Source organism: Scardinius erythrophthalmus (assembly GCF_964197995.2).
Source record: "Scardinius erythrophthalmus genome assembly, chromosome: 19".
Lineage (NCBI taxonomy): Eukaryota > Metazoa > Chordata > Actinopteri > Cypriniformes > Leuciscidae > Scardinius > Scardinius erythrophthalmus.
The window spans coordinates 32,789,864-32,804,284 of NC_138239.1; the positions used below are offsets into that span (position 1 = coordinate 32,789,864).

Here is a 14,421-nt window from a genome sequence, read left to right on the forward strand (position 1 = left end):
GGCGTTGCGCGACACTGTCTCGCACCTCATTTACAACACAGAACACACGTCTGCGACAAGGTTCCGTCCTCCACATGCGTGCGTCAAAATAGACTAGGCGCCTATATTTAGCGAAGCGGCGCTGAGACCTTGAGGCCAGCTTTTGGGAAGCTTCGATCTGAAACACAAGCATTGACTAGAATGGGCGCGATCAGCTCCGGTAGCCGTGTCGCAGCCGTGTGGGGGTGAGAGTGTTTTTATACTGTATGAACATATCTGAAGTGAACTGACGGTCTTTAGAAAAGTTTCTTTGTTATTACGATTGAATCTTTCTTTATCTTTCCTGATAAAGCAGCGTTGCTGGGGAAACCATTATTTCTGCCGCTCCTAAAGCGCGTCCTGCTGGCACCTCTTTGTAAACAGCCTTGCAAACCTGTATTATTAATATTAGTGTGGATTTTTTCATTCACTCATGGCAATAAAATAGGGCATTATAAGTTAATCTACTGCAGTATTTCCTCTCTCACTCAGTAGAAAATGTGGTTAACACCCATCATGCTTGAAAAAACAAACAAAAAAAAAAACACCGTCATTTACCGTGAAACCGGTTTAATTTAGAAAAAAACCGTGATGTGGATTTTTGGTCAAACCGCCCAGCACTAGTGTTACCTGTAACCCCAAACCCAAACTTTATAGTAAGTACATGTTAATTAATATTACTCAGTATTTAAACTAAATTAAGGAATCAAGTAATCATTTACTTCCAAGACAAAATGGTCAAATTATCTTTTTCTTTTTCAGAACGCGATGTAGATTGCATAGTATGAATATAATAAAGATGTACTATATTTGTCATGTTGCCGTTGTCATGTGGCCTACCAGTCTCAGTCTGTATTCACAAATTTTTAGCAGAAATTCGGACACTGTTACTGTTAAATTTATATTCTAAAACCTGTCTAACAAGTTATGGTTTGTTGATCCTCTTAAACAAGGATTTATTGGCTATCATGCAGTGAATCTAAAAAAGCATAGAAACAGGATACTGGTGTCCCCATTAAACATTGATAGGTAAATTTTGCTAGAAAAAAAAAGTTTGATATATACAGTTCATCATATGTATCATCATATGTTACTGTGCTTAGATACGAGAACTCCATGTATCCTGCATTGAGAAGAATTTGTGGGAGACAGAGGAATATGACTCAGCCATGCAACTTCTGAGGTAACTCAGTCTACTAATCTGTCAGAAATGACCTTTTGTCTTTTTAGTTAAATATTTTTTTTTTATTTTGGATGGAATTATAGTCTGAATCTAAAAAAGAGTCTGAGTGTTGTTGTTTTTTACCATGTGATCGCGGTTGGTGACCACCTGAGTTGACGTCAAGCATGCTTGCTTAACACGCAGGAACCAGTGAGGTTCATTCTCGCATGTTACACCAGTACGTTTGAGCTTCTGCTAGAACCAATGAAACTTGTCTTTGCTTGAGTAAGGTTGAGCGCTACCATTTGCTTTTTCAATGATGTATTGACTCATTGACGGGAATATCCGATCTATCTTCTTACATGACAGACGCAAACGTACGTATCCTATTTATATCAGATTTATTTCCACATATGAATGAGGCCTGAAACTGATCTGAGAATATCGGAATCCATGTGCTTTTTTCCTGCTTACACAGTTGTGGGTCATTTCCCATCTGTGCCACATTGTAGGCAAAAAATGGAATTAGGTCACTCAAAAGTCACTAAGACCAAATCACAAATAATCCCAAATGGCTACTGCTGGCAATCCTCCTCAGCTATTCGCTCAAAGACACTGTACACCATTGAGGCAATAGCGATAGAGCCTTGGTTGCTGAGCCTTTTCTTTGTAAATGCAATAAGTATTTTGATTTATAGATTTTAATCTGCGATGACATAACATAAAGGTTAATTTATGTACAGACAAAATGCATTGAATGATGGAGAATAAAACTTTGCGGTCAAGTTAAAAAATAAAGTCCTACATTTTAAAATCTTTATTTGAGTATGACAACATTTTTATTTTAAAATCTTTGTTTGAATATGGCAACGTGATCCCTCGTTCTACACTATTTCTATGGTTAAATCACTGACAGAGACTCCTCCCCTATTAGCTAATCAATGTGGCCATAGTTAGTAAGCGTGTTGACATCATCCATAGCAACGAGGTCAACCCCGCCCTTTCTCTTAGCTTAAAGGGTTGGTTCGGAGTAAAATCAACCTAGGGTCCTTTGCACCATGACGAAGTTTCACGTGGAGCATTCGGATATTATTTTCCTGAATTAGGCTACCGCTGGGTGTGAATTGTGCAAAAAAATACTTTTTTTTACCTTTCCTTCTACTCTGAAAAGCGTTCCGCCCATTCAGCTGACATAAAACACTTTCAATAAACTAAACCTATCCAATGATGAAATGTTTTCTGTGTTGACAAATCTTGTGCGATGTCCTAACTGCCGGGATAATCACACAACGCGTACAAGTCTGCTAATGATACGTCCGATTCGCGAACTAATGACTCCTTTGAACCGATTCACTTTAATGAATGGTTAAAACAACTGATCTGTCCAACACTGAATCGGTTCGGTGTATAACAAAATCGGTAATACTTTACAATAAGGTTCTATTTATTAAACTCTAGTTAACTAGATCAGTTAACATTAACTATTAATAAACTGCACTTCTACAGCATTTATTAATCTTTATTAATGTTAATTTCACCATTTAGTAGCCTACATTATTTAAATGAAAAGTTGTATTTGTTAACATTAGTTAGCTTAATGTACTTTGTGAAGTAACATAATAAAAATACAGGGTTAGGGTTAACTAAGATTAACAAAGATTAATAAATACAGTAACAAATGTATTGCTCGTGGTTCATGTTAGTTAGCCTAATACATTCACTAATGTAAACAAACCAAACCACATTTAACACCTCTTAAAATGAGAATTTTGTTTACCTCAATAAATTTAGGGTCATTCCTATTTTATTTGTGTACATTTTAATCATTAACATTAAAGATACTCTTTTTATGACTAAAATAACTGTAAAGGGTAAAAAAACCTGAATTCCCATAAATTAAAACGGAAAATAAGGAATTTGCAAAAATTAAAACAGAAAAAACGGAATTTGGGAAAAAATAAAACGGAATTTGGGAAAAAATAAAACGGATTTTATAGGGCCCTACCAAACTTATACAGTAGTACAAATAGGTTCTGTACTCATAAAACGAGGAATTGGAAAGTTTGTAAGTACATCAGGAGTTTATTTAAATACCACTTGCCTGACGGCTCATGCTACTGCTAACCCGGACGTTGACGTCACTTCAGTGGTTTGGGAAAAGCATGTAAAAGTCCTGGCAGAAAGCGATGCATAAGGATGTAGCACTGTTGCCGCTCTCTCTTATTGTGGTCTTTGATTTTTAAATTAGCTGATGATCAATAAAATGCATCTCATATCTGTTCCTTTCGGTGACGTGCACTCCATTAAATCTGCATATAGTGCGGGAATTGAAGATTATATTTATATCCATTTTTTCAAAAACACATTTATGTGACCAGGTGTAAATGGAATCGTATTGAAAAATCGGATGGCTATCCGATCTGAGAAAATGCATGAAGTGGCCAGGTGTAAACAGCCCCTCACTGAGAAGCTGCAGCTGTGGCGGGAAGATTTTTGGTGTGGCGGACCACCACGACAGAATGAATGTAGCGGAAACACTGGGGCAGATTTGACAAGCTATAATAAATGATCTGGGGGGTATTTTGAGCTGAAATTTCACAGGCACATTCTGGGGACACCATAGATTTATATTACATCTTGTGAAAAGGGGCATAATATGTCACCTTTAAAAGATTGCGATCTGGATTCAAACACCCACGCCATCTTGCAGATCAAGACTTGATTTGGGTATGTCTGATGAGGGAGACAGAAAATGTGCAGTGAGGGGGGACATGTTTGAGAAGCACTGCTCTAATACTCGTGAGTACAGATCTGTTAACTCAAGCAATCACAGGAGTTAGAACAACACAACAGGGCAATTGTAAACACGTGTGAGCAATCATGGATCAGACACATGGATGGAGCAACTTTGGGCGCTTTCACACTGGCAGTTTAAAGGAACACTCCACCGTTTTTTCATAGTAAACTATGTTATTCCCTTAACTAAGACGAGTTGATGCATATCTCTCTCGTCTCAGTGCGTGCACTCAATCACTCTGGTACGCGGCGACACTTTGATAGCACTTAGCTTAGCCCAGTTCATTCATTAGGATCCAAACAGAGATGAAGTTAGAAGCGACCAAACAACTCTACGTTTTCCCTATTTAAATACAGTTACACGAGTATTTAATAACACGACCAAGTATGGCGACACAAAATAAAACGTGGCACTTTTCTAAGCGGGTAAAAAGGATAACTATAATGTATATAGCACTGTATGCAATGTATATAGCGGAATAGCACTTGGGAGCACTTTGACTCAGTGAGAACCGTTTTTGAGGGGGATGCCGGGTATGCAAAAAAAACAAAAAAAAACGAATATTCGAATGTGAAATTTTCAAATCGAATATCAACCCACCGAACGAATATTCGGGTACAGCCCTAGTATGTATGTATGTATGTATGTTATGTATGTATGTTGTTGTTTTATGATTCAGTGATTACTGTATTTATTGGAGGAATTGTTCCAGTTTCAGTGTCTCTTGATTATTTCTCCCCAGGATTCTTGCAAAAGATGAGCTTGTTGCAGCTTTAGAGAAGTGTGCTGAAATTCTTAAATCTGCCAAAACCAAAAGAATGCAGAATGTTCTGCAACAAGTGGAAGATTTTATTGGCAAATTAGAAGCGCTGGAGGGTAAGTCAGTATGTGTTGTTTCCATTCAAGTTTCAAATGTATTTAATAGAAATAATCTGAATATCACAAACTATTTGCTTTTCCATTCAGTGGATTCAAGAGAACAAACAAGTCACTTCTGGAGAAATTGGATAAGAATATGAAATGCCTTATTTTTGGGAACAAAACTGTGTCAGTAAATGTGATTCATTTTATTAATCATTTTAATCTTCTTCAGAGCATCATTTGGAATGCTATGCAAAAATATTGCTCTGCTGATATTTTCTTCTGAGTTTACAAGTCTTGAGAAGACTTGAGAAGTCACATCACATCAAGCAATTTATTCTGTAAAGATGTTTCCACAGTAGTTCTTGCTCATTTTCTTATCTAATAAAACGTCTCTGGTTACTTGCGTAACCTATGTTCACTGAATAGGGAACGAGAACGCTGCGGATAGCGCAGTGGGATATTCTCTGAATGTGCCGATTGTCTGAAGCCCTATAGAATCTCACGCCAATTCATTGGCTGATGGCGCCCGCGCAATCTGGCTCCGCCCCGACGCGCTTACGTCACATCATTACATATTCGCGCGCGCCATCTGCTCCTCAGATTTCTCTGCCGAAATGAAAACTGTCAGCAGCGCGAGGAGCTTGGCAGCTAACGCAGCGTCTCGTTCCCTATTCAGAGAACATAGGTTACGCAAGTAACCAGAGACGTTCTCTTTCATAGGTTCACTCAACGCTGCGGATAGCGCAGTGGTAACGGACTACCAAACTCGCCAAGCTAGAGCGCTTTCCATGACTGGTACATAAATGAGACAACGACCAAGTTGAGTTCAAACAGAAAGAACCTGGGAACCCGGGGTCATGTCAAGATCCAAATTATAGAACCTTACAAAAGTGTGCGGAGAGGACCAGCCTGCCGCAACACAAATGTCCTCCAAAAGTGCTCCTCTAAAAAGAGCTTGAGAAGATGCCACACTTCTGGTGGAATGTGCTCTAATGCTAAGAGGTGAAGGCAAGCCACGCACCTCATAAGCCAACGAGATAGCTTCTGTGACCCAGTGAGAAATCCTCTGCTTTGATGCAGCAAGCCCACGGCGGCCAGCACCAAAGCAAACCAGAAGCTAGGCAGAGCAAGTTAACCTTTTTATCTTCCTCAGAAGAAAATGGAGGAGGGTGGAAAGCGTTAAGGTTAACCACCTGCGAGCGGAAAGTCCAAGCAAGACTCGCTAACAGAAAGAGCTTGTAAGTCTCCTACCCGCTTTAATGAGGACAAAGCCAACAAAAGAGAAACCTTGAGAGTTAGAATCCGCTCTGGAGCTGACTCCAAGGGCTTAAAGGGGGCCTTCGTCAAACCCTCTAGGACAACAGAAAGGTCCCATGAGGGAACTCTAGGTGAGCGAGCCGGTTTCAGGCGCTTAACCCCACGCATGAAGGTCAAAACTAACCTTAGTTTCCCCAGGGGAATCTCGTCTGATTCCGTATGTGCTGCAATAGCTGCGACATAAACTTTGAGAGTGGTAGCAGCTGCTCCAGAAGCAAACTTCTCCTGCAGGAATTCCAGTACTGAACCAACAGGGCAGTTAACTGGGCTCCTATCATGTGCTAAGCACCATGTCTCAAAAACCTTCCATTTGGAGGAATATAGCCTCCTTGAAGGGGCTCTAGCACTGGCAATGGTCTCCTGAACGTCAGTTGGGAGATCAGAACTTAATGCTAACGGCCTCTGATCGGCCAAATATACAGCTTCCACATGTCTGGGCGAGGATGCCATATCCTGCCCTGCAGCTTGGACAGCAGGTCTTCCCTAACCGGGATCTTCCAGGGGGAAGATTCCAGCAGAGCAATTAGCTCCGAAAACCATGGTTGAGAAGGCCAGAACGGAGCTACCAGGAGGAGGTGGACTCCGCTCTCCCTCACCTTGGCCAAGACCGCCTGGATCAGTTTGATGGGCGGGAAGGCATAGAGTTTCTGCGTTGGCCAAGGGTGAGCGAACGCATCTATTCCTAATGGAGCCGGGGGACTCAGGGAGAACCAAAGCGGGCATTGGGCCGACTCTTGAGATGCAAAGAGGTCCACTTCCGCTTCTCCGAAAACCTCCCAGATCAGGGCCACCGTCTGGCGGTTCAACATCCATTCTCCCGATCTGAGTTTCTGCCTTGACAGAAAATCTGCTGCGAGGTTCAGAACCCCTGGGACATGAACTGCTCTCAGAGATAGGAATCTGCTCTGAGACCACAGGAGAAGGTGACGCGCATGCCTATCTAGGGTGCGTGACCGAGAACCCCCCTGCCGGTTCACATGAGACACCACTGCCATGTTGTCTGTTCTGACAATTACATGGTGTCCCTCCAGAAGAGGGAGAAAATGATGCAGAGCCAGAAAAACGGCTCTCACTTCCAGGCAGTTTATGTGCCAAGAGAGAGTCTCGCCAGTCCAGACCCCACACGCTGGTCTGCCCTCGAAAACTGCTCCCCAGCCGGTGAGAGAGGCATCCGTTGTAATCATCTGGCGACGAAATACCGCACCCATGCTGACCCCTTTCCGAAGAAAAAGAGAGTCCCGCCAAACTGACAGGGCTCGAAAGCAACTGCGCGTTACCTTCAGTAGGTGAAGGGTTGGCCCGGAGGGCCGAACCCCTGTGGGTTTCATCCACCACATGAAGGGTCTCGTGGAGCAGGCCCAGCGGTAGCACGGAGGAGGCCGCGGCCATTAGGCCCAGCATCCTGCGGCAAGTGCCCACAGACACATGATGGCCTAGCAAAAAACGGGCCAAGCATGTCATTAGACTGGAAATCCGCGCAGGAGCCAAGTGGGCCTGCATGAGAACGGAATCCATGTTCACCCCCAAGAAAACGGTGCTTTGAGCCGAAGCAAGAACACTCTTCTCCGAGTTCAACCTCAAACCGAGAGACTGGATATGACTCAAGACGATGTCTCTGTGGTGGGTCACTAGCTCCCTGGACTGGGCTAAAATGAGCCAATCGTCCAGGTAATTTAGAATACGGATGCCCTGGAGCCTCAATGGGGCCAAAGCTGCATCCATACACTTCGTGAATGTCCTCGGGGCCAGAGCGAGGCCGAAGGGAAGGACCCTGTACTGGAACGCTCTTTCTCCAAAGGCGAACCTGAGGAACTCTGTGTCGCCATACAACCTGGATGTGAAAGTAAGCATCCTTTAGGTCTACTGTCACAAACCAATCCCCTGGCTGAATCTGAGATATGATAGCTTTCAGCGTCAGCATCTTGAATTTCCCTTTGTAAAGGGCGAAGTTCAGTCGGCGGAGGTCCAGTATGGGACGCAAACCGCCGCCCTTCTTCGGGACCAGGAAATAACGGCTGTAAAAGCCCCGTTCGGTTTTCCCTGTAGGAACCTCCTCTATTGCTCATTTGAGAAGGAGGGATGAAATTTCCTGCTGAAGTACAGAAGCCTGAGTGGCGCTGTCTACTACAGTAGGAAAGACCCCGTTGAAACGGGGGATTGTGGCAAAACTGAAGAGTGTAGCCGAACCGAACTGTGCGAAGAACCCAAGACGATACCCCTGGTAAGCGCTCCCATTCTTGAAAGAAATGTGAAAGAGGAAGAGGGATGTTGTAATGCAGACGACATACCTGAGTGAGGGTGCCATGTTGACATTCGTGGGGTAGAGAAGTTGACTGTGCAGGAGAGCCCTTGGCGTCCTGGCACGTGATGAGAGGCATCGATGCCGGGGTCATAGTGACCAGGTCCGCCTGCTCCGGAGGAAAACGAAAAGTGCCTCAGAGGATGCGACCGGCAGTTATAGAGAGTGTCGGGGGTGAGTGGAGAAAGCAAAAAGCGTCTCCTTCCTCCCGCGCCGGGCTGAGTAGAGATGGTGAAAAATGGCCTGCACTTCGAGACACTCTGAGAGGCGAAGGTGACAGGGCAAGGAAAGGAGAGCTGGGAGGTGGGCAGAAACGCTTGCGCGGTCTGTCCCAACCTTGAGGAAGCAGAGAAGGAGCTCTCCTTTTTCCGACCGGAGGGTCAGGAACGGCTCTGGGCCGCCGGAGCGGTCGGTTTGTCGACCCACTTCATCTGGAGGTGCTTGTGAGGCCGTTTACGGGGAAACGGGTGACCACGGGCTCCCCAAACCATGTTAGGTGGGGGATGCACCGGTTCGCTCCTCCTGTTAAAGAACTCCGGTCTATGAGAGGGACGTTCTCTGGGTTGAACAGGGGAGGGAGCAGAAGGTTCCCTAGCCCTCCTGGGCATGAACTGTCTGAACGCGGCCGATTGGGATTTGGAGGAGCGGAATTTCTCAACCACCGTGTTGACCGCCTCACCAAACAACCCTGTTTGAGAAATGGGGGCGTCCAAAAGGAAAACCTTCTCCTTGTCACGGATCTCCGTGAGATTAAGCCACAAGTGGCGCTCCACCGCAACAGAACCAGCCATAGAGCGACCTATAGCGCGTGCGGTATGTTTGGTGTCTTTTAAGGCTAAATCCGTAGCCTTACGAAGCTCCTTGACCGCTTCAGGGGTCACGCCATCGCCCTCGTCCATTTCCTTCAGGACGTCCGCTTGGTAGGCCTGAAGAATGGCCATAGTGTGCAGGGTCATGCCTGCCTGCCTGCCCAGCCGCCATGTAGGATTTTCCAATGAGAGAGGAAGTAGTCCTACATGCTTTAGAGGGGAGGAGGGGGCGCGACTTCCAGGACGGCGCGGGCGACGGAGCAAGATGGTCGGCTAAAGTCTCCTCAATCGCCGGAATGGCGGAATAGCCCTGTTCCACAGAACCCACTAGGTTGGTGAAATCAGCAGCTGCCGCATTAGTGAGGCGCGCAGAGAAAGGCTGCTTCCAGGATCTGGAAATCTCGTGATGCAGATCACTGAAAAATGGCAGCTTTCTCCGTTGAGGCCTAGAATTAGGGCCACTGAGAAGTCTCTCGTTTCGACGACTGAGATTCGCGGGGCTCGTCGGGCCAATCAATAGCGAGCTTCTTCGTAGCGCGCGAAAGTACGTCAACGAGCTCCGCGTAGGCCGCGCTTCCTGGCCGCTCGGCGGGATAACCTCGTCGGCGAGAGTAGGCCCGAAATCCTCGGAGTCGGAGGCCTCGGTAAAAAGTACATCCTCCAGCCCGAAAGAAACCGCGTCGCGTGCTCTCGGGCTTGGAGGCAAATAATCGTGCAAAAATTCGACTGGCATGCCTCGCGCGTGCCGAGGGGAGGGAGGGAGAAAGAGCGGGGCTCGTCTGCTCGAACTCCACATCCTCAAGCTCTACATCCGAACCCCAAGTCGCGGATCCTCGAGAGGCCTCGGGAGCGTGACAGGGGGAGACGAATGATTCCCTCTCTAAAACCACGAGCCGCGATTTGAGGGTTTTGAGCAACAAATTTTCACAGAATTTGCATTTAGACGATCCTATGACTGCCTCGCACGCATGTGAAAAGCCCAAACATTTAACACACTTACTGTGTAGGTCGTCGTTAGCGATGTAACAAGCACATGGCGGGGTACAGCGTCGGTATTCCATGGCACTTCACCGTAAGGAGAAACAGAGTTCCGCTTGAACAGTCGCAGAAGCGCCGAGAATAATCCAGAAGTCGTATTTTTGAGCTCAGAAAAATCACGAGCGAAGGGCAAACGTGACCGCTTCGTTCTGAAGGCAGAGAAATCTGAGGAGCAGATGGCGCGCGCGAATATGTAATGATGCGACGTAAGCGCGTCGGGGCGGAGCCAGATTGCGCGGGCACCATCAGCCAATGAATTGGCGTGATTCTATAGGGCTTCAGACAATCGGCACATTCAGAGAATATCCCACTGCGCTATCCGCAGCGTTGAGTGAACCTATGAAAGAGAACATGTATCCACCTCAAGTGAGCGTCCTCAAGTCCCATGGATGTTCACTGTGTATTCTTAACACTAGTATACATGTGACATCATCAGTAGACAATTTTATCCACACATTCTCTTAGCATATCTCTTAGAGGGCATAGGGAAAGCTCAATTTGTATTCACATGAAGTTTCAGAACTCTGCTTTCTGCAAAAACTCACAATAGAAGGAGAATTAAGGCCCATTCACACCAAGGACAACAGCTATAATGATAATGTTTTAATAATCGTTCTAATGAGAATAGAGAAGCACACCATAACAATAATGACACTGACAAATGATATCATTAGAATAACTTTTCATTTTTTTTCTCCAGCTGATAAAAATGATAAAAACTTTGAAAGTCAATCAGAATCCAACTGGCTTTAAAACAGCAGACAACATAACTGCAGTTCATGCTCATCATAAACTGAATGTTAACGTCCGTTGGTTTGGGCTGATGATTGAGTAGATGTAAATATTTCCAAAAATTAGTGTTACAATAAATCCTTTTTGTCAGCATGTTACTAGTCAATTTTCTTTTTTTTCTTCTCATTTACAAGGTTGGTGGGCATGGTCAGGTCTCTCACCGGTGGAGTGTTAACAATGATTTATAGGGATAGTTGACCCAAAAATGAAAATGTAGTCTTAAAAACTACAGTAGTCCGACCAACTAGCAGATTGCCAAAGAGTAGTCTTATTTTTATGATTCAGATAGACCAATGTACTGTTGTATGTAACTGACTTTTATGTAACTAAACTTTAAAGTCTTGAAGCAAAAAATTAGACGAATAACTTGTAAGACTAGACAAGGGGTCGGAACCTTTTTTGTTTTTTATGGGTTGTTTTCACTGCGATAACAGGGCATGCAAATAATGCACTTTTATTTCCTTGTCGAGCTCTTTAATATATATATATAATATTTTTTAAAGGAGTTCTTCTGTTATGCTGTATTTGGTTATTTAGAGTTTGCGTGGCAATAATCCAGCCTGAGTTGCTTATAATTTGCAATCATAATTGAGTGTATTAAAAATTGAATCACTAGATGTACAGTTAAAACCCTTAGTAACACATTGCTTTGCCTGGCAGGTGTCACTTCAGAAGATTCCACTGGGGATGGTGTCATCTTGGAGAAGAACAGAAGAACAGATCTCTTTCAGCTTCAAAAGGTAAAGTATTTGTTGTCTTATTTAGCTAAACTGGAATTTGTTTTTTCTAGCACGTGTTACATGGATGTAATGTGTACATTTAAAAAGGGACAACCATTATAGAGAGCATATTGTTATACACAAATTGCACTTCCAAACAGTGATATGCCTTTCTGTACAAAGGTGATGGTTTATTCATTCTCAGGTACTGTGATAAGACACAGATTTTGTAACAGAAGGCATTAATACAGCATGATCGCACAGCATCCGACTTTCGCGCTTTTAATATTTCTTTTCAATATAAAGCCCATCCTGCTCTTTTCTTTCTCATTCATTCATGTTTTGTTATTAATAACTTTAAACAGAATCGTCAACTGAAATCTGCACGGATTATCAACAATACAACTCCTTTATAATATATAAAGTGTTTCGAAATGTCTCTTTGCACAGCAAAGCACCCGTTTCAATAAAAGGATTTATTAAAGTTTATATAGCCTACTTTTACATTTTCGCTGCTGTTCTAAAATGATTTTCGCCTGCAGCTGCTTGAATCCCAGTGCTGGAGCTGTAGGTTACCACAGAAACGTAAGCGGTCAGTTGATTGCCGTGGTGACTCTTGACACTCGCGAACAGCACTGAACACGCACTTTTGCCGGTACAAATTTGGGGGGGGGGGCGTGGCATCACGATGGTGGCTCTCCATCGGGATGTCGGTCAGCCATCACGATGGACGATGATATCGTCCATCGGCACAACCCTAGTTAAAACCTGTTTTATCCTCATTTAGCTGCAAAAAACCTTACTAGATTTCCCAAACTGTCCCAATCTGACAGTGTGAATTACGGAATATTGATGCTGATTTGAGTTTATAATTACTAGCTACGTTTAAAGGTCCCGTTCTACGTGATCCCATGTTTCAAACTTTAGTTAGTGTGTAATGTTGTTGTTAGAGTATAAATAATATCTGTAAAATTATAAAGCTCAAAGTTCAATGCCAAGCAAGATATTTTATTTAACAGAAGTTGACTACAAAAAACGGCTGGATTGGACTACACCCCTCTACTTCCTTCATTAGTGACATCACCAGAACCGTGTTTTGACTAACCTCCGCCCACAGGAATACAGGCGTATTGATGGCGAAATGTCAACAGACGTGGTTGATGTTTATCTATAATCGGATACCGCAAAAGTTTAATTCGAAGTTGTTAGTTTGCTCTGTCCATCTCACCACGGACTGTTTTTCTAACCTGGGATAATATCAAGCAGGCTTCTCTCAGCGTTTCATACTGACGAAGGGGACAATTTCAACTATATTCCAGCAAGCGGTAAGTGATTCACTGTGACTATGGAAGTAGCGATCAACTTCACATCGTTTCTCTTAGTAGGATGAAAATAATCTTACTTAAACTGTGATTAATATACAGAAAGCGATCAAAGAACAATCCCTTTCCAATCGCCCAAGCTGTTAATCACACAGCGCAAGTTTATCTGGACACTTGCCAAAACTCGTTATGAAATCAATGACGCTGTTAAACTGCACAACGAAGCTCTACTGTATTTATATACCTCATGTTTGCATTGGTGAAATCATTAGTGAGTGCAGAAACTGCGTTGCAATGATAAGATCTTTCACGCGATCAACAGACTGTCATCTGCTCAATGCTCATCATCACTGCAACCTTTTATGTGATGGGAATAGATCTAAATACTTAAAAAACTTCTCACGATTCGTTAATCCAGATAGCTGTAATAGTAAAAACGTATAATAGCTGTAATAGTAAAAGTTTTCCAGATAGTTCCACATGTAATGCCAGATATTTCATATGCAAGCATGTCAGCCAATCACAGCAGAGGGCGTTTACATTGAAGTCTCACAGCAGACACACCCCTTCAAACAGAGTGTTCAAACCAGGGAATGAAATCAGGCTAGGAAATATGCCTTTTATTTCTAAATTATAACAATTTTTGATCTAAAAAGCATACTAACATTATAAGGGCACCCCTGGAAACATTATAAAATAATAAAAATAATCCATGGAATGGGACCTTTAAATGGACACCATTAGTTTCAATCGGAATGAACATGAAGTGATAGGTTTGATGTGTGCGTTTGTGTCTCAGACTTTAAAACATGCGCACAATGGGTCTCATTCATGAAACATTCGTAAATATACGAGTAAATATGTGAGTGATTTGTGCGTAAAGAGACCTTCCCGAAAACTCTTCTCCTGATTCACAAATACTTCGTAAACGTCAGTTGTGATAGTGAAATGTGTGTGTGTTAATAAATTCCAATCAGTCGTAAATGGGACGCGCGTGCACGCTCATTCTCAATTACCATAAATCCCGCCCATTAAATCCGACTGACAACTATATATGGGCATCATATAATGACACCAAACGAAGGATTTCAACGTCTTCTCAAAAGCGAATGAAGAAGAGAAATTTCTCAGATGCAGAAATTGAAGTTTTATAATCAGAAGTTCATTCAAAACGCCACATTTTATTTTCAAGCGTACATAGTGGCGTATCAGGTCCTAAAAAAAAGGAAGCTTGGCAGCATATTACAGATGCAGTTAATGGAGTTTCATCTGTTAATCAAACAG

The 14,421-nt window shown here is 43.4% G+C and overlaps 1 protein-coding gene across 2 annotated transcripts in view; it reads left to right on the top strand.

The window, feature by feature from the left end:
- orc3 (origin recognition complex, subunit 3) overlaps positions 1-14,421 on the top strand; it is a 30,485-nt gene that overhangs the window by 12,860 nt on the left and 3,204 nt on the right. For both annotated transcript variants that reach the window (XM_081394089.1, XM_081394090.1), the window contains exons 13-15: positions 1,122-1,201; positions 4,720-4,853; positions 11,757-11,836. In XM_081394089.1, the coding sequence (XP_081250215.1) occupies positions 1,122-1,201; positions 4,720-4,853; positions 11,757-11,836 (294 nt within the window). The remainder of the gene's footprint in view (positions 1-1,121; positions 1,202-4,719; positions 4,854-11,756; positions 11,837-14,421) is intronic.